The sequence below is a fragment of the Salmo salar genome, chromosome 22 (assembly GCF_965601325.2).
Source record: "Salmo salar chromosome 22, fSalSal1, whole genome shotgun sequence".
Lineage (NCBI taxonomy): Eukaryota > Metazoa > Chordata > Actinopteri > Salmoniformes > Salmonidae > Salmo > Salmo salar.
In genome coordinates, this window is record NC_138312.1 from 6958521 (window position 1) to 6979654 (window position 21134).

General features: G+C 46.0%; 1 protein-coding gene across 1 annotated transcript in view; it reads right to left on the reverse strand.

Moving 5' to 3' along the window:
* LOC106582669 (zinc finger protein GLI1) overlaps window positions 1-21134 on the reverse strand; it is a 130557-nt gene that overhangs the window by 28632 nt on the left and 80791 nt on the right. The window contains exons 3-7 of the mRNA XM_045705279.2: window positions 14735-14961; window positions 14416-14505; window positions 14034-14232; window positions 13531-13678; window positions 7344-7451 (exon numbers count right to left, since the gene is read on the reverse strand). Coding sequence (XP_045561235.2) covers window positions 7344-7451; window positions 13531-13678; window positions 14034-14232; window positions 14416-14505; window positions 14735-14961 — 772 coding nt within the window. The remainder of the gene's footprint in view (window positions 1-7343; window positions 7452-13530; window positions 13679-14033; window positions 14233-14415; window positions 14506-14734; window positions 14962-21134) is intronic.

The following is a 21134-nucleotide window of genomic DNA, read 5'->3' on the forward strand; positions in this document are numbered from 1 at the left end:
CAGGTTGGGTTTAGTGTTTGCTGCTTGCTGCTCCATAGGCAAGTACCATGGTCTTGTAGTGGATGAAAGCTTCGACTGCCCAACCAAGACAGAGTTGCAGTAGTCCAGACGGGAGATGACAATTGCATGGATTAGGGCCTGCGCCGCTTCCTTTGTGAGGTAGGGTCTTACTCTACGGATGTTGTAGAGCATAAACCTGCTGGAGCAAGTATCTACTTTGATGTTTGCAGAGAGTGACAGGGTGTTGTCCAGGGTCACGCCAAGGTTCTTTGCATTCTGGGAGGGGGACACCATATAGTTGTCAACCATGATGGAGATGTCTTGGAGCAGGCAGGCCTTCACCTGGGAGTAAGAGCAGCTCTGTCTTGTTGAGCTGGAGGTGGGGGGCCGACATCCAAGCTGAGACATGGGCCTAGAACCGAGCCCTGGGGGACAACAGTAGTGAGAGTATTTGGTGCAGACACAGATCCTCTCCACGTCACCTGGTAGGAGCAGCCTGAGATGCCCAGACATGAGAGGGTGGAGAGGAGGACATGATGGTTCATGCTGTCGAAGGCAGCGGATAGTTCTAGGAGGATGAGAACTGAGGAGAAAGAGTCAGCTTTGGTAGTGCAGCGAGCCTCCGTGACACAGAGGAGAGCAGTCTTGGTTGAGTGACCCATCTTGAACCCTGACTGGTTAGGTTCAAGAAGATCATTCTGAGACAGTTGTCAGAAAGTGCTTTGGAAAGAAAAGAAAGAGGGGATACCGGTCTGTAGTTTTTTATATCAGAGGGGTTGAGTGTTTGTTTATTGAGGAGGGGAGCGACTCTAGCCATTTTGTGGTCAGAGAGGATGCAGCCAGTGGTCAGGGATGAGATCTGTGCGAGTGGGACAGTGGACTCAATAGGGTGAGTGAATGAGGAGCGGATGTTGTCAACCTTCTTTTCAAAGTGTGTGTGTGTGTGTGTTCTGTGTGCAGAAGATTTCATTCTTACGGGTCAGACCCATAGAAAAATCTGACTGCCAATAGGTACTGCCAAGAGTGTCGGCAGTTAAGTTTTTGTTGTTCACAGTTTTACCTCTGATTTTTGCTTCACATAAATACTCCCAGCAACAAGGGGGCAGTGGCTTGTTTGGCTTGTGCCTGCTGTAGCTAATGTAAGCTAACTGGCAAGCTGCGCTAATGTTGTTGCTAGCTAGCTAGAATTTGTAGTAAGCCCTTATTGATACTAACCAGATGACCACAACTAAATAACTGGTGTAGGTAGCAACATTATAATTAAATCACAATGGATTCGGTGGAGTAGCTAGCTAGCTATGTGGTGCTAACCATTTAGCTAACATTAGCTAGCAAGCGAATTGGCATTGGCAGTACGGGATAATGGAAGGGAAATCAATTATTGGTAGAAAGATAGCTTGGTAAAGGCAAGCATTTAGTGTTGTGTGCATTGTGCTGCACTTACCAACCCATTAGTTTCATATGAAGTGTATGTGACTTCCTGGCTCAGTTATCAAGCTAACGTTAACTAATTAGCTAGCTAACAAAATTAGCAGGTGCATATTATCAAACTGAACCTAACAAAAAAATATTTATTCAAACACAAAACTCCTTAGCTAGATGTAAATGGAGTAAAGAATAAAAATATGTTTTAGTAAGAACAATGCAGATGAAAAGTTTGTGGATTACACTGGGAAATGTGCCCTATTTTGTCCCTTTTTCTTGTCACTTCTATCGGCTCCCCCACATGGAGGTTTGTGCTCTCTGATTGGCTCAAAGTCAAGTTCTTGGCCACTGACGAGCATTGCGATTCTACAAGTATAAACGGCAGGATCATTGGTACCAGGTCAGTACACAGCAGGGATAGCTTTTGTTCTAGCATGAGAAGGAACAGCCTCCTATTGTGCTAGGCACAGTACCTATCTGCAGTCAGATTTCTCAGCGTGCCTGTATCGGTAAGGGACCTACTATTTTTACAAACATTTTATGGGTCTAATCAAAGAATTACATATAGAATCCCTATTGATTTAGTATAATATCCGTGGGCCGAGTAGGCAAGTAAAAATATGTCATAACCTTTATCATGCATTACCTTTTAATGTGGCATAAATACAACCAGTCATGATGTTTTCATCTGATTGTCAAACAATCACTTCAAAAGGTCGCTCCTGTTGGCTACCCGTGCACGTTTTTCCACTCACAAAATAAATAAAACAGTGCACTGTGCACCCGCAAATTGATGAATGGAAAGAGACATCTGTAACAAAAAACCTGAAGTTGTAATGACGTTCAGCGATTCATGCATCACGTGTCTCGGCCACTTGTCTCCGCCTTGACAAAATGAAGGGTATACTGCCCGTATTCAAGTTAATTTGCAAATTTTTATGCTGCTGACATGTGGTAGTGTTAAATAATGGTGTAATTGCCTATAGTTTTCTTGGCATTACATTTAGATTATTGTGATAGGCTCACGTTTTACCGGTACGACATACCCCAACTATTTATTTTCCTGGGGCACCATACCAAACTGGCTTACTTTCACCCATGGTTGTGTGTGTGTTGTGGATAGTGTAGTGTAACCTATTGCTTGTATGTTACAGTGAGAGAAAAAAGTATTTGATCCCCTGCTGATTTTGTACGTCTGCCCACTGACAAAGAAATGATCGGTCTATAATTTTAATGGTAGGTTTATTTGAACAGTGAGAGACAGAATAACAACAAAAAAATCCTGAAAAATGCATGTCAATGTAACGTTCGTCGTCGGGTGATGAGGAAGAGGACCAAAGCGCAGCTGGGAGCGAACACATGTTTATTCTTAACACTCAAATAAACACGTACACAAAACCAAGAAAATGCCGATACGTTAACTGCTCAAAACAAAGAGACAACACCCCACAAACAGCGTGGGGGAAAAAGGAACTTAAATGTGATCCCAATCAGAGACAACTAGCGACAGCTGTCTCTAATTGGGAATCGACAGAACCCAACATAGAAATAACCCACATAGAGCTAACACAAGGCTATAACGCAAACATAGAAAACAAACCAAGGAAAAATACCCAACATGACACACCTTGACCAAAATACCCGAGTTCACCTGGTCAGGGCATGACAGTACCCCCCCCCCCCAACGGTGCGTACTCTCGGCGCACCAAACTTAAGTCTATTGGGGGGGGGGACCCGGGTGGGCGCCTCGGTGGAGGCTCTGGCCCCGGGCGTGTTCTTTCCCCCGCCTCCACCTTAGCCCTACCCCTCTGGCCTGGACTGGACCACTGTGGAGCGGCATGCTCAGGGTCCGGAGCGGAGCCGTCGACCGGAACAGGATTGGGCACCGGTGGACCGGACACGGGCCGTGCCGGACTGGGAACACGCACCACTGGCTTGGTGCGGGCAGCAGGAACGGGCCGGGCCGGACTGGGAACACGCACCACTGGCTTGGTGCGGGGAGCAGGAACGGGCCGGGCCGGACTGGGGACACGCACCACTGACATGGTGCGGGGAGCAGGGACAGGCCGGACAGGACTGTGGACATGCACCGTGGGCTTGGTGCGGGGAGCAGGGACGGGCCGGACAGGACTGGGGACACGCACCACTGACCTGGTGCGGGGAGCAGGGCCGGGCCGGACTGGGAACACGCACCACTGGCTTGGTGCGGGGAGCAGGAACGGGCCGGGCCGGACTGGGAACACGCACCACTGGCTTGGTGCGGGGAGCAGGAACAGGCCGGGCCGGACTGGGGACACGCACCACTGACTTGGTGCGGGGAGCAGGGACGGGCCGGACAGGACTGGGGACACGCACCACTGACCTGGTGCGGGGAGCAGGGACGGGCCGGGCCGGACTGGGAACACGCACCACTGGCTTGGTGCGGGGAGCAGGAACGGGCCGGACTGGGGACACGCACCACTGACTTGGTGCGGGGAGCAGGGACGGGCCGGGCCGGACTGGGAACACGCACCACTGGCTTGGTGCGGGGAGCAGGGACGGGCCGGACCGGACTGGGGACATGCACCACTGACTTGGTGCGGGGAGCAGGGACGGGCCGGGCCGGACTGGGAACACGCACCACAGGCTTGGTGCGGGAGCAGGGACGGGCCGGCCGGACTGGGGACACGCACCACTGACTTGGTGCGGGGAGCAGGGACGGGCCGGACAGGACTGGGGACACGCACCACTGACCTGGTGCGGGGAGCAGGGACGGGCCAGGCCGGACTGGGAACACGCACCACTGGCTTGGTGGGGGGAGCAGGAACGGGCCGAACTGGGGACACGCACCACTGACTTGGTGCGGGGAGCAGGGACGGGCCGGGCCGGACTGGGAACACGCACCACTGGCTTGGTGCGGGGAGCAGGAACGGGCCGGACCGGACTGGGGACACGCACCACTGACTTGGTGCGGGGAGCAGGGACGGGCCGGGCCGGACTGGGAACACGCACCACTGGCTTGGTGCGGGGAGCAGGGACGGGCCGGCCGGACTGGGGACACGCACCACTGACTTGGTGCGGGGAGCAGGGACGGGCCGGACAGGACTGGGGACACGCACCACTGACCTGGTGCGGGGAGCAGGGACGGGCCAGGCCGGACTGGGAACACGCACCACTGGCTTGGTGCGGGGAGCAGGAACGGGCCGGACTGGGGACACGCACCACTGACTTGGTGCGGGGAGCAGGGACGGGCCGGGCCGGACTGGGAACACGCACCACTGGCTTGGTGCGGGGAGCAGGAACAGGCCGGACCGGACTGGGGACACGCACCACTGACTTGGTGCGGGGAGCAGGGACGGGCCGGGCCGGACTGGGAACACGCACCACTGGCTTGGTGCGGGGAGCAGGGACGGGCCGGCCGGACTGGGGACACGCACCACTGACTTGGTGCGGGGAGCAGGGACGGGCCGGACAGGACTGGGGACACGCACCACTGACCTGGTGCGGGGAGCAGGGACGGGCCAGGCCGGACTGGGAACACGCACCACTGGCTTGGTGCGGGGAGCAGGGACGGGCCGGACAGGACTGTGGACACGCACCGCGGGCTTGGTGCGGGGAACAGGAACGGGCCAGACAGGACTGTGAACACGCACTGGTGAACTGAAGCGTGGAGCCGGTTTAGCCACTCGTCCTGGCTGGATGCCCATCCTAGCACGGTATGTGCTGGGCATGTCCACCGGACGCACCGGCTGTGCGGGCGCACTGGCGACACAGCGCGCAACTCCGCATCCCATGGCTCCTCCTCCAGATCGTCCCTCAGCAGGTCCTCAATCAACCGCCTCATCTTCGTCTCCTCCGCCGTCATCCCCCACGAGAGCAGTGGTCTGGGCTCTTCCTCTGCCCTTCCGGACCACCCCATTAGCCCCCCCAAAAAAATTATTGGGGGTGTCTTCCGGGCCTCCTCGACCGCCGCCTGCGACTCCGTCCACCGGCTGGTTTTACCTCCTCGACCTGGGAATCCTTTCGCCAGGGTCCTTTCCCCGACATGATCTCCTCCCAGGTCCAGAACTCCTTCCCATCGCGAGCCCATCGCGAGCCCATCTCTCGCGCTCCTTATCCTCCCGCTGCTTGGTCCTGGTTTGGTGGGGTGTTCTGTAATGTTCGTCGTCGGGTGATGAGGAAGAGGACCAAAGCGCAGCTGGGAGCGAACACATGTTTATTCTTAACACTCAAATAAACACGTACACAAAACCAAGAAAATGCCGATACATTAACTGCTCAAAACAAAGAGACAACACCCCACAAACAGCGTGGGGGAAAAAGGAACATAAATGTGATCCCAATCAGAGACAACTAGCGACAGCTGTCTCTGATTGGGAATCGACAGAACCCAACATAGAAATAACCCACATAGAGCTAACACAAGGCTATAACGCAAACATAGAAAACAAACCAAGGAAAAATACACAACATGACACACCTTGACCAAAATACCCGAGTTCACCTGGTCAGGGCGTGACAGTCAAAAAGGTTTGCACACATCTCAGGAGGGATTTTGTCCCACTCCTCTTTGCAGATCTTCTCCAAGTCACTAAGGTTTCGAGGCTGACGTTTGGCAACTCGAACCTTCAGCTCCCTCCACAGATTTTCTATGGGATTAAGGACTGGAGACTGGCTACGCCACTCCAGCACCTTAATGTGCTTCTTCTTGAGCCACTCCTTTGTTGCCTTGGCCGTGTGTTTTGGGACACTGTCCTGCTGGAATACCCATCCACGACCCATTTTCAATGCCCTGGCTGAGGGAAGGAGGTTCTCACCCAAGATTTGACAGTACATGGCCCCGTCCATCATCCCTTTGATGCGGTGAAGTTGTCCTGTCCCCTTAGCAGAAAAACACCCCCAAAGCATAATGTTTCCACCTCCATGTTTGACGGTAAGGATGGTATTCTTGGGGTCATAGGCAGCATTCATCCTCCTCCAAACACGGCGAGTTGAGTTGATGCCCAAAGAGCTCCATTTTAGTCTCATCTGACCACAACACTTTCACCCAGTTGTCCTCTGAATCATTCAGATGTTCATTGGCAAACTTCAGACGGGCATGGATATGTGCTTTCTTGAGCAGGGGGACCTTGTGGGCACTGCAGGATTTCAGTCCTTCACGGCGTAGTGTGTTACCAATTGTTTTCTTGGTGACTATGGTCCCAGCTGCCTTGAGATCATTGACAAGATTCTCCCGTGTAGTTCTGGGCTGATTCCTCACGGTTCTCATGATCATTGCAACTCCACGAGGTGAGATCTTGCATGGAGCCCCAGGCCGAGGGAGATTGACAGTTCTTTTGTGTTTCTTCCATTTGCGAATAATCGCACCAACTGTTGTCACCTTCTCACCAAGCTGCTTGGCGATGGTCTTGTAGCCCATTCCAGCCTTGTGTAGATCTACAATCTTGTCCCTGACATCCTTGGAGAGCTCTTTGGTCTTGGCCATGGTGGAGAGTTTGGAATCTGATTGATTGATTGCTTCTGTGGACAGGTGTCTTTTATACAGGTAACAAACTGAGATTAGGAGCACTCCCTTTAAGAGTGTGCTCCTAATCTCAGCTCGTTACCTGTATAAAAGACACCTGGGAGCCAGAAATATTTCTGATTGAGAGGGGGTGAAATACTTATTTCCCTCATTAAAATGCAAATCAATTTATAACATTTTTGACATGCGTTTTTCTGGATTTTTGTTGTTGTTATTCTGTCTCTCACTGTTCAAATGAACCTACCATTAAAATTATAGACTGATCATTTCTTTGTCAGTGGGCAAACGTACAAAATCAGTAGGGGATCAAATACTTTTTTCCCTCACTGTATGTGTGTGTGCCGTGTGTAATGAGCTTAGTGTTACCTGAGGTTGGGTGTGTTGTGTGTGTGTGTAGTGTAGTGTAACCTGTTACCTGTGTGCCAGTAGAGGATGGGCTGGCCACGTCACCCTCAGACCTCTCCTCCAGACTCTTAATGTTGATCCCATCCATCACACTACCCAGCACTGGCTCTGTCTTTAACTACACACACACACACACACACACACACACACACACACACACACACACACACACACACACACACACACACACACACACACACACACACACACACACACACACACACACACAACATTGGTACATTAGAATGTCTGGTAAAACATCACACTGCCCAGTACCACTTCTGTCTTGGCCTACACGTAGAGAAACAGGTCAAGACTATATAGAGCCATTTCTTGTTCACCATCAAACGTCGCGTTCGAGTGATAAAAAGATCATCAAAAGATAAGCAGGATTGCTAACACTATGCTTGTAAACATACCATTAATAAGTACAATAATGATTGAGGGTCCATATAGCTGTACCATGATATTTGTTTTGCTACTAAGTAAACCACCAATTGTTCTCCATTATTCCACACATTAAACCCCCCCCCCCCCCCCATCCCAAGTTGGGTTGTCGTCCCAGTGACTGGCAGACCACCCCTGTCCCCCTGGATCCCAGGGCCCCTGAGAGACAGGGAGCCGTCCTTCAAAAAGAGCACACAGTGAAAACGGGCGGTATACCCTCCAGATTGTGTTGTGGTTTGACGAAAACACTAACATTTTGCCAAGGCGGAGAAAAGTGGCCAAGACCGATACACGCGTGTACAGCAGTGGACGCATCAATCGCTGAATGTCATTACAATTTCATTTTTTTTTGTTACAGATGTCTCTTTTCATTCATCAAATTACAGGTGAACAGTACACAGTTTGGATTTTTTTTGTGAGTGGACAAACGTGCACGGGTAGCCAACAGGAGTGATCTTTTGAAGTGATTCTATGACATTCAGATGAATGTGTTTAGCAGTGCAAATACCATGGTACAGCTATATGAACACTCAATCGTGATGGTACTTTTTAATGGTAAGTTTACAAACATATATTATGATAAATATAACTGAAACTTTTCATTATGGTACATTTTTAAATAAGTATAGCTAGTTATAATTGTAATGGCTTAGCAGATAAGAGAAGGAATATAATATCTATTGTTTACAGGAAACTCATTCAACAAATTCAGATGAAGTTTTGTAGAAAAAGGACTGGGGGGTATATATATTCTCCCACGGGCAAAGAAACTCAATTTATTAACAACTATTTTGATCAGAATGTGCAAATTGTCCAAACAGATTGGCAAGGTAGATGGATTATTTAAAAAAATATTGGACCATAAATAGATTTGGATCATTAATCTATACAGTCCAAATAATGATGATCCATGCTTCTTTGAAAATATATATAATACTTTATCAAACCTACAAGCAATACTAGACTCAATTATTATGGTGAGAGATTATAATAGGGTTTTAAATACCTCAATGGACCGTAAAGGAAATCACACTACACACTAACTATCAACTATCACCCTCAAGCACTTAAGGAAATCACGAATATCATGGATATATTGGAACTAGTAGATATATGGAGGCTTACATATCCTGACCTAGTGAGATATATATGGCGGAGGCTCAATCAAATTAGTCGTCTTGACTACTTTCTTATGTCATTCTCGCACCAAAATATAAAAAAGTGTTGATAGGGGACAGAATGCGGTTGGACCATAAAATAATTGGCATATACATTCCTCTTTACAGAATTTCCACGTGGGTGAGGATATTGGAAATTTAATCAAAGCCTATTGGATGATAACTAAGACAGAAGAATTTATAACTGACTTTTTCCAACATTACATAGGTACAGAAAATCCCCTTATTGTATAGGACACTTTTAAATGTGCCTTTAGAGACCATGCAATTCAATACTCAATACTAAAACAAAAGCAATTTAGGTCAAAAGAGTCCATATTAAGAAAGGAAATAGAAGGACTAAGAGTACAGATAGATGGCAATAAAAACAGTACCATAGAGGCACATAATAGTTAGTGTAAGGTTCTGCTTTCCTTTTCTTAGTCAACCTTGTGTTCTTTTTCTTTGTGTTCTTGAACGTAGCCCTGTTTCTTTGGGTTCTGGAACGTAGCCCTGTCTTTCATTTTTGTTCATTGATTTCACCTGGGTTCATTTCTCACCTGGTCTTATCAGCTCCCTATTTAGTTCAGTTCTTTCTGTTTGTATGGTTGTGAGGTATTGTTTGTTTTTGACTACCTACCTGTGTTTGACCATTGCCTGCGACCACAATTCCTGCCATCTGCGAAAGCTTAATAAACATCTGCTGCGCTCTGCGTGTGAATCTACACCTTTTTATCCCTGAGTATTCATTACAGGAAACCTCACCTAAAAACGGAATGGATTCAGCGGAGCTACAGCGGCACCTAACCCAGCAAGAGGAGCTTATAAAGGAAATTCGCCATCTCCTCCGCCAGCCTACTCCTCCGATGCCAGGTATCGTAACCCGTAGCCCTCCTTCGTTCATACCCATGCCTGGAAAATATGACGGTTCACCTGGGAATTGCAGCAAATACATTGAGCACCACCCCACTAACTTCGCCACCGACAAGAGCAGGGTGGATTTTGTTGTCGCTAACTCACAGGCAAAGCCCTGGATTGGGCCACCGCCATATGGACTGCCAACAGCACAGAACTCGGATCCGAGACCCATTTCCACACCCTCTTCAAAGAGGTATTCGATCACTCTCCCTCCGGTCGTCCTATAGTAGACCTCCTCATAGAACTTCAACAAGGACACAATTCAGCTGCCGCACCATGGCTGTAGGGAGTGGACGGAATGAGGCTGCTTTACTTACTGTTTATTGAAGAGGGCTCAACAGGGAACTTCAGGCGGAGCTGGCCTGTAGGATTTAAATCAATACATTCGTATCGCCATCGACCACCTCACCGCCAAAGAACTCTGCCACCCAGGAACCCGAAACCTTCTATTTCCATGATTCAGTCATCCTGTCCGAGTCTTCCAGAGCCCATGCAGTTGGGCTATGCTCCTCTCCCGTGTATTAAATGTCAAAAGTCGATCCAAGAAGGGCTCTGCCTATACTGTGAAGGGAAAGCTCATCTACTCAGCCATTGCCCTGTTCGCCCCCCCACGGAGGGAGGAAAAGGGTCCCCCTGCTGCCATGCAGGTAGGCGTGTCCTTATATCTAAATATCTCCCAGAAGCACTTCTCCGTCCCAGTATTGATAACCGTGAAGGGAGTTACCTAGTACGTAGAAGTCTTGATAGATTCGGGAGCAGCAGGTCATTTTATCGATCACCAGTTAGTACAAGAGCTTGACATTGATCTAACACCTGTCACCCCTCCCTTAAGGATTAACACCCTGGCTGGGCAGCCATTGGGCACGGGCTTCATCACGCACCTGACAAAGCGTTACCCTCCAGATTGGAGTCTTCCACACCGTAACCATTCAACTCATGGAACTCTCATCCCCCAAACAGCCACTCAGCCATCGAACACCCCTGGCTTTATCGTCATGACCCAGCCATCTAGTGGGAACAAGGTGGTCTTCTACCTGCTTCTCCAGTTGTCTCAGACTACCCTGCAGAGCCACCACCATTGAGGACTCTGCCTCGGCAGTGACACCCACTATACCATCTGAATACGCCCAGTACAGCAATGTCTTCAGCAAAGTCAAGCGCCAAGCTCTATACTAAACTCGACCTGCGAAGTGCATATAACATTGTCCGTATACTTGAAGGCGATGAATGGAATATGGCCTTTATCACCGCTCCAGGGCACTACGAATACCTGGTCATGCCTTACGAACGCCCCCGCTGTCTTCCAATCCTTTATGAACTAGGTTTTCCAGGATATGATCAACCACTTTCTCATCGTCTACATTCATGACATCCTGATTTACTCCTACTCCCTGAAGGAACGCATACAGCATGTGCAAAAGGTTCTTCAACAGCTCCTTGACCATAACCTTTATGTGAAGACTGAAAAGAGTGCCTTCCATGTAACCTCGGTGAACTTCCTCAGCTTCATACTGACACCTGGAGGGGACAGCATGGATGAGAACAAAGTCACCACCATCAGTAATTTGGCCCAAACCCATCACCGTTAAGGAACTCCAACGTTTTATTGGGTGCTCCAACTTCTATCGCCGGTTCATTCGGAACTTCAGTTCTACTACCGCTCCCCTCACTGCCCTTACCAGCCAAAACACACGGACCCTTCAATGGACTGATACCGCGCTGACTGTGTTCAACAACTTGAAATGCCCCTTCACCTCAGCTCCTCTCCTTCGCCAACCTGATCCGAACCTTTCTTTCACCCTGGAGGTGGATGCCTCCGAAGTAGGAGCAATACTCTCAGCGGGTGGGAACACCTCCCAAATCACATCCCTGTGCCGCCTTCTCCAGGAAGGTATCCCCCGCCGAGAGGAATTACGATGTGGGGAACAGAACTCCTCGCCATCAAGCTGGCCCTCGAGGAGTGGCGCCACTGGTTGGAGGGCGCACAACATCCCTTTCTCGTCTAAACAGATCATTGTAAGCTGGAATATATCAGAGGGTCCAAGAAGTTAAACTCCAGACAAGCCCACTGTGCTCTCTTCACACGCTCCCATTTTCATGTTATATCCCTGGGGGGGGCTGGGGGGCGGCGTTCAAAAAGTAATAGTCAGTATCTGGTATGGCCACCAGCTGCATTAAGTACTGCAGTGCATCTCCTCATGGACTGTACCAGATTTGTCAGTTCTTGCTGTGAGATGTTACCCCGCTCTTCACCAAGGCACCTACAAGTTCCCAGACATTTCTGGGGGGAATGGCGCTAGCCCTCACCCTCCGATCCAACAGGTCCCAGACGTGCTCAATGTGATTGAGATCCAGGCTCTTCGCTGGCCATGGCAGAACACTGCCATTCCTGTCTTGCAGGAAATCATGCACAGAACGAGCAGCATGGCTGGTGGCATTGTCATACTGGAATGTCATGTTAGGATGAGCCTGCAGGAATGGTACCACATGAGGGAGGTGGATGTCTTCCCTGTAACGCACAGCATTGAGATTGAGCTTGTCGTCATTGCAGGCAGTCTGATGATGCTGTGACACACCGCCCCAGACCATGACGGACCCTCCACCTCCAAATGAATCCCGCTCAAGAGTACAGGCATCGGTGTAACGCTCATTCCTTCGCCGATAAACGCGAATCCAACCATCACCCCTGGTGAGACAAAACTGCGACTCGTCAGTGAAGAGGACTTTTTGCCAGTCCTGTCTGGTCCAGCGATGATGGGTTTGTGCCCATAGGAGACGTTGTTGCCGGTGATGTCTGGTAAAGACCTGCCTTACAACAGGCCTACAAGCCCTCAGTCCAGCCTCTCTCAGCCTATTGCGGACAGTCTGAGCACTGATGGAGGGATTGTGCGTTCCTGGTGTAACTCGGGCAGTTGTAATATTAAAGCTGATCTAGCCCCTAAAGAAATAACAATTTCTAACACTGATGTCGGGGCCTTGACAAACTGAATAGTGAGTAAGTGATGACCATGAAAACACACAAGACTATGTTCAACAAGTACAGATGTAGGATCATAATTTGATCACTCTTTTGTTGCTGAGAATGTTTATGCTCAGCAGGTAATGCAAACTTGTAGCGTATTTGAGTGCATTCATTTCCACTTTGAAATTTTAGACTTGATTTGCCGTAACAAAAAATGTATCAACCCCTACAAAAAATGTCCATTAATTATAATCTACATAATAATTCACATTATTTTCCTGCTGTAGCAAACTGGCCCAAATTAAGATCCCACATCTATATATTATTCTTCTGGCTCTATCTAGCTCTATTTGTGATACTTTACCTTGCCTTACTGGCTTACAAGCGTGCTAGGTAATCAATCCTCTGATGACATCTAAGAAATTGTAGTTAATCACCATCTAATGAGGTGTTTTGTTAACTTGCACGATCTGCATTTGAAGATGCATGTGATCGTATCCACTGCTAGGTAAACAGAGGTTTCTGATGACGAACTGCACGCACAGGTTTTCATGACGCGGCCGGGAAATGAGTCTACTCAAGTGCATGTACATACAGTACTTTGGTACAAGCTTTAGAATGTCTCTCTATTTTTCTGGATGCACTCTCTCGAAACTGTTAGTAGCAGGTGGAGCCCATAGCAAGTGTCTGAAGACAACCATAAATAGTCTTACGTGTCCATGTTTTGGTGCGTGGAGGCGGGGGTTGTGGGGGGGTAGTCGGGGGGGAGGGGCGTGGCAGGGTCCAGGGGTGTGTCCACCATACAGAGAGCCCTGTTGTCTGGACTGGTAGTTCATTGAGTTGGAGTAACCCATTGATGGACTACAATACACGAGACAAGAGATAGGGGTGTCATAAACAGTTTTTATCATCATGATGTTTAAGAATATTACACTGATCACAGGTTATGTTACTGATTAAAACTGATGTTAACATTTCGTTGGGAAAGTACGCATTTCAATACAAAGTGACTGATACCAAAGAATGTAAAGTAGTGTTGCGTTATAGATTATAGTATTCTGGTTCCTGACCTCATGACAGACATATGTCCGTAGTCGGTAGGAGCTGGTTCCTTTGGGTCAACAGCGTGAGTACAGTGTAATATAGTATAGTATCGTTTAATACATTGTGGTGTATATGTCATAGCGAAGTATAGTGTAGGGTTCCTGCTCCTGACCTCATGGCACCCACAGACAGATGTCCGTAGGAGCTGGCTCCGTTGGGTCCACAACGTGAGTTGACGAAGGCCACCAGGGAGTTAGGAGAGGTCCTGATGACCGTCTGTAGGTCCACGCTGGCGTCAGACAGCGGAGAGATGGACAAGGCACGCTTCTTACTCAGCTTCAGCATGGAGCGAGGCGTTGAGAACCGCGAGCCTGGGGAGGCGAAAGGAGGAGGGGGGAGAGAAAAGAGGAGACAGGGAGTGGGGGAGATAGAGAGGATTGGGAGGTAAAGGATGGGTGAGGCGAGGAGATGAGGAGCGGAGAGGGGGCATTGCAACGGAAAACATTTTAAAGCGTTTTGCAGCGGATATAAACACGATCCAGTTCTTTTCTTACCGTCTCCCACATGGTCTAATCCCTGTCCGTGGGGGAAGCCGTGGTGGGATGACATGAGGTTGTTGTGACAGTAGGGTGTGCTATTACCACCTGGACAAACACAAGAGGATAAGAATTATTACATTATTACAGGCTTTAGAACACAGCCATACTGACTCCTGAGGGACCGGAGCATCATGAAGAGGTTTCTTCAGTTTTTTTCTCAATTCATCAGAGTCGGGAGGAATGGAGAAAATACTGATTGAGATAGAGCCTGTCTTTGGTTATAATGAGGGTAAGTTCAAGAAGTGTTTCACGTGGCGCAGGACTGTTGACTCACCGTCGGAGGACTGATTCATGCTGCGGTGTCCCATCATGCTGTGCAGTGGGGGAGCCAGAGGGGGTCGCATGTACTGGTCCATGGGGTTGACACCGGAGTTAGGATTGATTCTGGGGTTAGGGGTCATTGGGTTATACATGTTCCTGCAGTCCTGAGGATGGCCGTTGTGGAGCGGAGCGTGCAGGGATGACACTTCACTGTAGGGAGACCTTCCTGAAGGAGCAAGGCTAGACATACAGACAGACATTGACAGAGAGACATACAGAGAGACATTCAGACAGACATGCAAAAAGACATAGAAATACAGACAGAGAGGCATCCAGAGGGACATAGACGTACATAGAAAGCAACATACCCATACAGACATTCAGTACAAAGAGACCAAGATATCAGGGTCTTAGTCACTCCAATGTAAGGGTGAACCAAGCTAAAGTATGGCTTGTACGTTCTCTAAGTCAGTATTCTTCAATTCTGGTCCTTTTAGCCTAACACTAACCCACCTGATTCAGCTAGTCAAGGTTGTGATCATACGTTGATTGGTTTAATCAGGTGTGTTTAGTGCTGGGCTAGGACAAAAGCCTGCACACCTGGAGTGAAGAACAGTGATCTAAACCAGTGTTTCCCAAACTCGGTCCCGGGGGCACCCACTGGGTGAAGGTTTTGGTTTGTGCCCTAACACTAATTCATTTTTTTTGTAAGATTAACAATACAAAACATACACATACAAATGACAACATACAGATGCACACAAACATCCACAACATCACCCCTGCCCAGACCCACCTGCTCACACCCCCATCTCCAGCGCCCGCATCACTCTCCGCCACATGGCCTTAAACTGCACCATTTTGTTTCTCTCCGTTGCACACGCACTTCCAACATTTAGATAATAAAGCATTGACCTTTCCATTGTGTTAACGATGGAGGATTGGATGATTTCTAGTTTTTAAGTATATGTTTTTTCAAGATGATTGATGAGAAAAGTATCGTCCAACCCATCGGGGACCTCACTGCAACCCCATATGCCATGTCTTGAAATATGCAGACAGATGAATTAAAAGTACATTTAGATTTTAATACTTATGACAGCTAACCTAAACCCACCCATAACTTTTGGACTTTATAGCATTCTCAGAAGTTATGGATTTTTAAGTCATCGTTAGTTTTACACTTAAGATATGACACTGATGTTGTGCTAAAGAATTTGTGAATTTTGTCTCTTGTGTAACACATTCTATGCATTAGTTTATACTGGATTGAGCTAACGTAGGCTAATGTGATTAGCATGAGGTTGTAAGTAACAAGATAATTTCCCAGGACATAGACATATCTGATATTGGCAGAAAGCTTAAATTCTTGTTCTTCTAACTGCACTGTCCAATTTACAGTAGCTATTACAGTGAAATAATACCATGCTATTGTTTGAGGTGAATGAACAGTTATGAACTTGAAAATGTATTAATAAACCAATTAGGCACATTTAGGCAGTCTTGATACAACATTTTGAACAGGAATGCAAATGGTTCATTGGATCAGTCTAAAACTTTGCACTGCTGCCATCTAGTGGACAAAATCCAAATTGTGCCTGGGCTGGCATAATATATTATGGCCTTCCTCTTGCATTTCAAAGATGATGGTACAAAAGAACGCATGTATTTTTCTTTGTATTATCTTTTACCAGCTCTAATGTGTTATATTCTCCTACATTAATTGAACAAAATTCAAAGTGTTTCCTTTCAAATGGTATCAAGAATATGCATATCCTTGCTTCAGGTCCTGAGCTACAGGCAGTTAGATTTGGGTATGTTATTTTAGACGAACATTTAAAAAAAGGGCCGGATCCTTAAGAGGTTTTAAGAGTACATTTTAGTTAACTGTAATTTCGTTAGTTATGTTCCAACATTCCCTCCATCTTGTGCCAATATCAGTTATTTTTAAGTCTTGGTTCCAATTGGTTCTATATTTTTCTAAGACACTGTCAGTTGGATATGCACTCTGCAAGGTTTTGTATATCTTCCCTATCATATGAACATCCTTCTCTGACTCAAATAGGATTCCCTCAAGTTTGCTCTGATGTCCAAACGATTTCAAATAGAAACCTTTAAGTTGCATGTATGAAAATATATTGGTCAGAAGTTGTTAATGTTCTTAGCTTTATCCTTTGAAAATAGACACGCATGCTCACCCCCAGAATCTGTTCACCTATCTTCAATATGTACCCATTGTTCCTCTTTAGTGCATTTAACTACATTGCCTTCAAAAAGTATTCACACCCCTTGACTTTTTCCACATTTTGTTGTATTACAGCCTGAATTTAAAAGGGATTAAATTCAAAATACCCCATAATGTCAAAGTGGAATAATGCTTTTCAATTTGTTTTACAATTTAATAAAAAATGAAAAGCTAAAATGTCTTGAGTCAATAAGTATTTAACCCCTTTGTTATGGCAAGCCTAAAAAAGTTCAGGAGTAAAACAAGTCACATAAGTGAAGTTGTTGATTACACTTTGGATGGTGTATCACTACACCAAGTCACTACAAAGATACAGGTGTCCTTCCTAACTAAGTTTCCAAAGAGGAAGGAAACCGCTCAGGGATTTCACCATGAGGCAAATTATGACTTTAAAACAGTTACAGAGTTTAACGGCTATAATAGGAGAAAATTGAGGATGGATCAACAACACTGTAGTTACTCCACAATACTAACCCAATTGACAGAGTGAAAAGAAGGAAGCTTGTACAGAATAAAATACTGTATTCCAAAAAATGCATCCTGTTTGCAACAAGGCACTGAAGTAATACTGCAAAAATGTGGAAAAGCAATTCACTTTTGGTCCTGAATACCAGTGTTGGAAAATGTACCCAATTGTCATACTTGAGTGACAGTAAAGATACCTGAATAGAAAATGACTCAAGTAAAAGTAACCCAGAAAAATACTACTTCAGTAAAAGTTAAAGTATTTGGTTTGAAATATACTTAAGTATCAAAAGTAAATGGAATTGCTCAAATATACTACCAACAGTATCAAAAGTAAAAGTATAAATCATTTCAAAATCCTTATATTAAAATCCTTAAGAGTCTATTGATGCACCCGTGCGTCAATCTAAGTAACATAATAAAAAAATCCCCATAAAAATCTGTCAGTTTAAGATAGAGATATCAGGTTTTTTGCATGGGCTGCGTCTCAATCGACCGCATCTGCGGTGGAAGGCGACAGAGCTACAGTGGTGTTTGTCAGACCGAGACATACCGAAAATTGGTCTTCTCATGAAAACATCTGCAGCGTCTGAACGGTTTGGCCTACAAACTATGAATAAAGGGTTAAATATGTGTCAAAAAAACATGTATATTTCCAGAGCTTTCTTATATCTCCTAGATATAGGACAGACACTTCAAAACCTTAATTGTGATTCATTTGTTTTACTGTCTGTGTTGCCATTTATGAATGTGTTATACAATGATTTCTATGGGCTACAGTAGCAGTAAAAGCCAAAATAATTTATCGAATAATATTTTACTATTTTTTTATATACTTAAAGGGCTCGAAAAATTCCAAATGAAATAGCTAAATAATCCATGGTATGACCATCTTAAAATAATTGCATATGTTAGCTTAGCACCTGCTACCATACCCCGTCCAAAGGCACTTAGATTTTTTTGTCTTGCCCACTCATCCTCTGAATGGCACACATACACAATCCATGTCTCAATTGTCTCTTGGCTTAAAAATCCTTCTTTAACCTGTCTCCTCCCCTTCATCTACACTGATTGAAGATGATTTAACAAGTGACATCAATAAGGGATCATAGCTTTCACCTGGATTCACCTGGTCAGTCTGTCATGGAAAGAGAAGGTGTTCTTAATGTTTTGTATACTCAGTGTATGGCACAAGTAAAAGCCCTGGGAGGCGAGTTGATACAATTCCAAGTCTGGAAGTTTAAAACCACCCTCAGATTCCAAGTCTGGAAGTTTAAAACCACCCTCAGATTCCAAGTCTGGAAGTTTAAAACCACCCTCAGATTCCAAGTCTGGAAGTTTAAAACCACCCTCAGATTCCAAGTCTGGAAGGTTAAAACCACCCTCAGACTTAGGAAGATGTCAGACTTAGCTTTTCATTCTATGAGTTTAATTTGCCCATATAAAGTATGTTATGACCGAGTATACTTTTTGAAAGAATGTCTTCAGTGAGCTAATTTGTATTACAGAGAATAAATATAAAAACATTGGGAGCCATGTCATTCTGAAGAGGTTTATTCAAGCTTTCATTTTGTTGAGTAATGGGATAAAGTTATCTTTATTTATACAACGGGTGAGTCTAATCCTGGATGCTGATTGGTTAAAACCGCATTCCAGCTGGCGTCTATTGCACAAGTTACCACCGGCTAAAGCTATGATGTTGAAATGCCTATTTATGTTCCATCTGACAGCGCAATCCACTGTCTCATTTGCCCGGCCAGACAATTTATGAACTTGATCTCCACTGTAAAAAGCATCTAGATATTATCTCCCATTTCCTTTAGATTAGCAATTAGTTTTCAGTAGCGAACATTTGTATAAACCTTGCTGCCTGTCTCTCTGACATTTGCAGCATTGTTTCAGTATTGAAATTCGATCTCCAGCTGTCCCACCAAAAGACCAGCCGGCTTGGGTAGCAACCATAGATTTGTGTCAGGACTGTATCTGGTGGTAGGATGAAATTGTATGAATGAATTCATTAACATAATTCTTATTTGAATATGTTGGTAACCCGTTGTATAAAAATGATAATGCACTCAAAGTCGGTGTTTGGAGGATATATTGGCACGTTTTGACTTTGTCTCGGGCCTAACAAAACCCCTGCCAATATATCCTCCAATCACGGCTTTTGGGCATCATCAATCAAATATTTGTTGATTGTTGTCACTTATTAAGCATCCTAAGTATTTTATATTTTTTGTGGTCCACTTAAAAAATTGTTGTAGATAATGAGTTATTCTTTTTTTTTTCTTCCTATTGCCATTATTTCTAGGGGTTTTTCACATTCATTTTATATCCTGATATTTTAGAGTATTCTGAAAATATTTTTAGCAAGGAGGGCATTGAGTTTCAATAAGTTTAGTTTATATTCATGTTTACCAATACTGATACCTGTTACGTTTGGGTCATGTCTAATTCTTTCTGTAAACGGTTTAATTGCCAGTGCAAACTAAACAGCTAATTCAAATGACCAACTCATCATCAATCTTTGATTATATAAATCTGCTGTGTAGTGCTGGGGCAAAAACCAAGGGAAACCCTGGTCTGAACAGCCAAGAAATACTGCACCAATGAATTCTGAGGTGTTGTGATGTTTCCCACTCCCCACCAGATGGTGATGTACTCAAATTCACAGTAATGTTGTTATAGCTGTAGCTACTAGCTACCCAGATGGGGGTTTCCCTTCTCAGCTGAACAGACTAGGGAAGCCTAGCTGGAAAGTTCCAATGTTCTCAGACATTTCAATGTGTTCTTAACTCCCTTTTCTCTCTCACTCTCTCTTTCTGGATTCAGAACTTTTCTCCACTCATGCACACACTCTCTCTTTCGCTCTCTCTTTCTCACTCCCACTCCCATCCTGTCTTTCTTTCTCTCTCCCTATATTCCTCTCCTGTAGAGCAGACTTCATTCATCCCTGTACCTTCTAAGTCTCCCTTTCAGCTCTCTAATTCTTTCTCCACAATGTGTATTCCTCCTCCTCCTGCTTTCTCTCCCCATTTCTCTATCCCTCTTTCTTACTCTCGAATCTGGTAGAAGTAAATTAAGCTTTTCTTTCACTCTCTCTCTCTCTCTCCACCTCCCTCCGATTTTCTCCCTCTGTTTCTCTCTGCCTCCCTGTCCCCATTTTCTCTCTCCTGCTCTCTCTTTCTCCTCTTTCCCACATCTTACTCCCTCCCTCCCTTTCTCTCTTCATCTCCCTCTATCCCTCTCTCCCGCTATCAGAGTAACCTGAGCAGGGTACGGTAGGGAGGGCAGTCATGCAGAGCTCAGCGGGGTCTGGCCAGCCTGTAATTAGCAAGCGAGAGAGAGAGAGAGAGAGAGAGAGAGAATCTCCAAAACAATTGCAGCTTAGGCTTTTAGCTACTCAGAGGATGCCGTCTGTCTGTGAGTAGAATAAGAGTCATCAGATTGTTTTACAGTACATATGGATGAACGAGAGTAAATCATTCATATCTGCCTGTTTGTTAGTGTCTTTACAGTCTCTTGTACTGGCCAGTGCACCAGATTTGATTTAAAGTTCAGGGATTATGGTAGAAAAGTGTTGATAGTTTTAGGTTAGACTGGTTAGACCAAGGACAAGGAGGAGTGGTTGAAGTTGTTGTTGTTGATGGTGTTGTTGTGTTGTCTTACCCTCTGGATGGGATAGACAGGACAATTATTGACT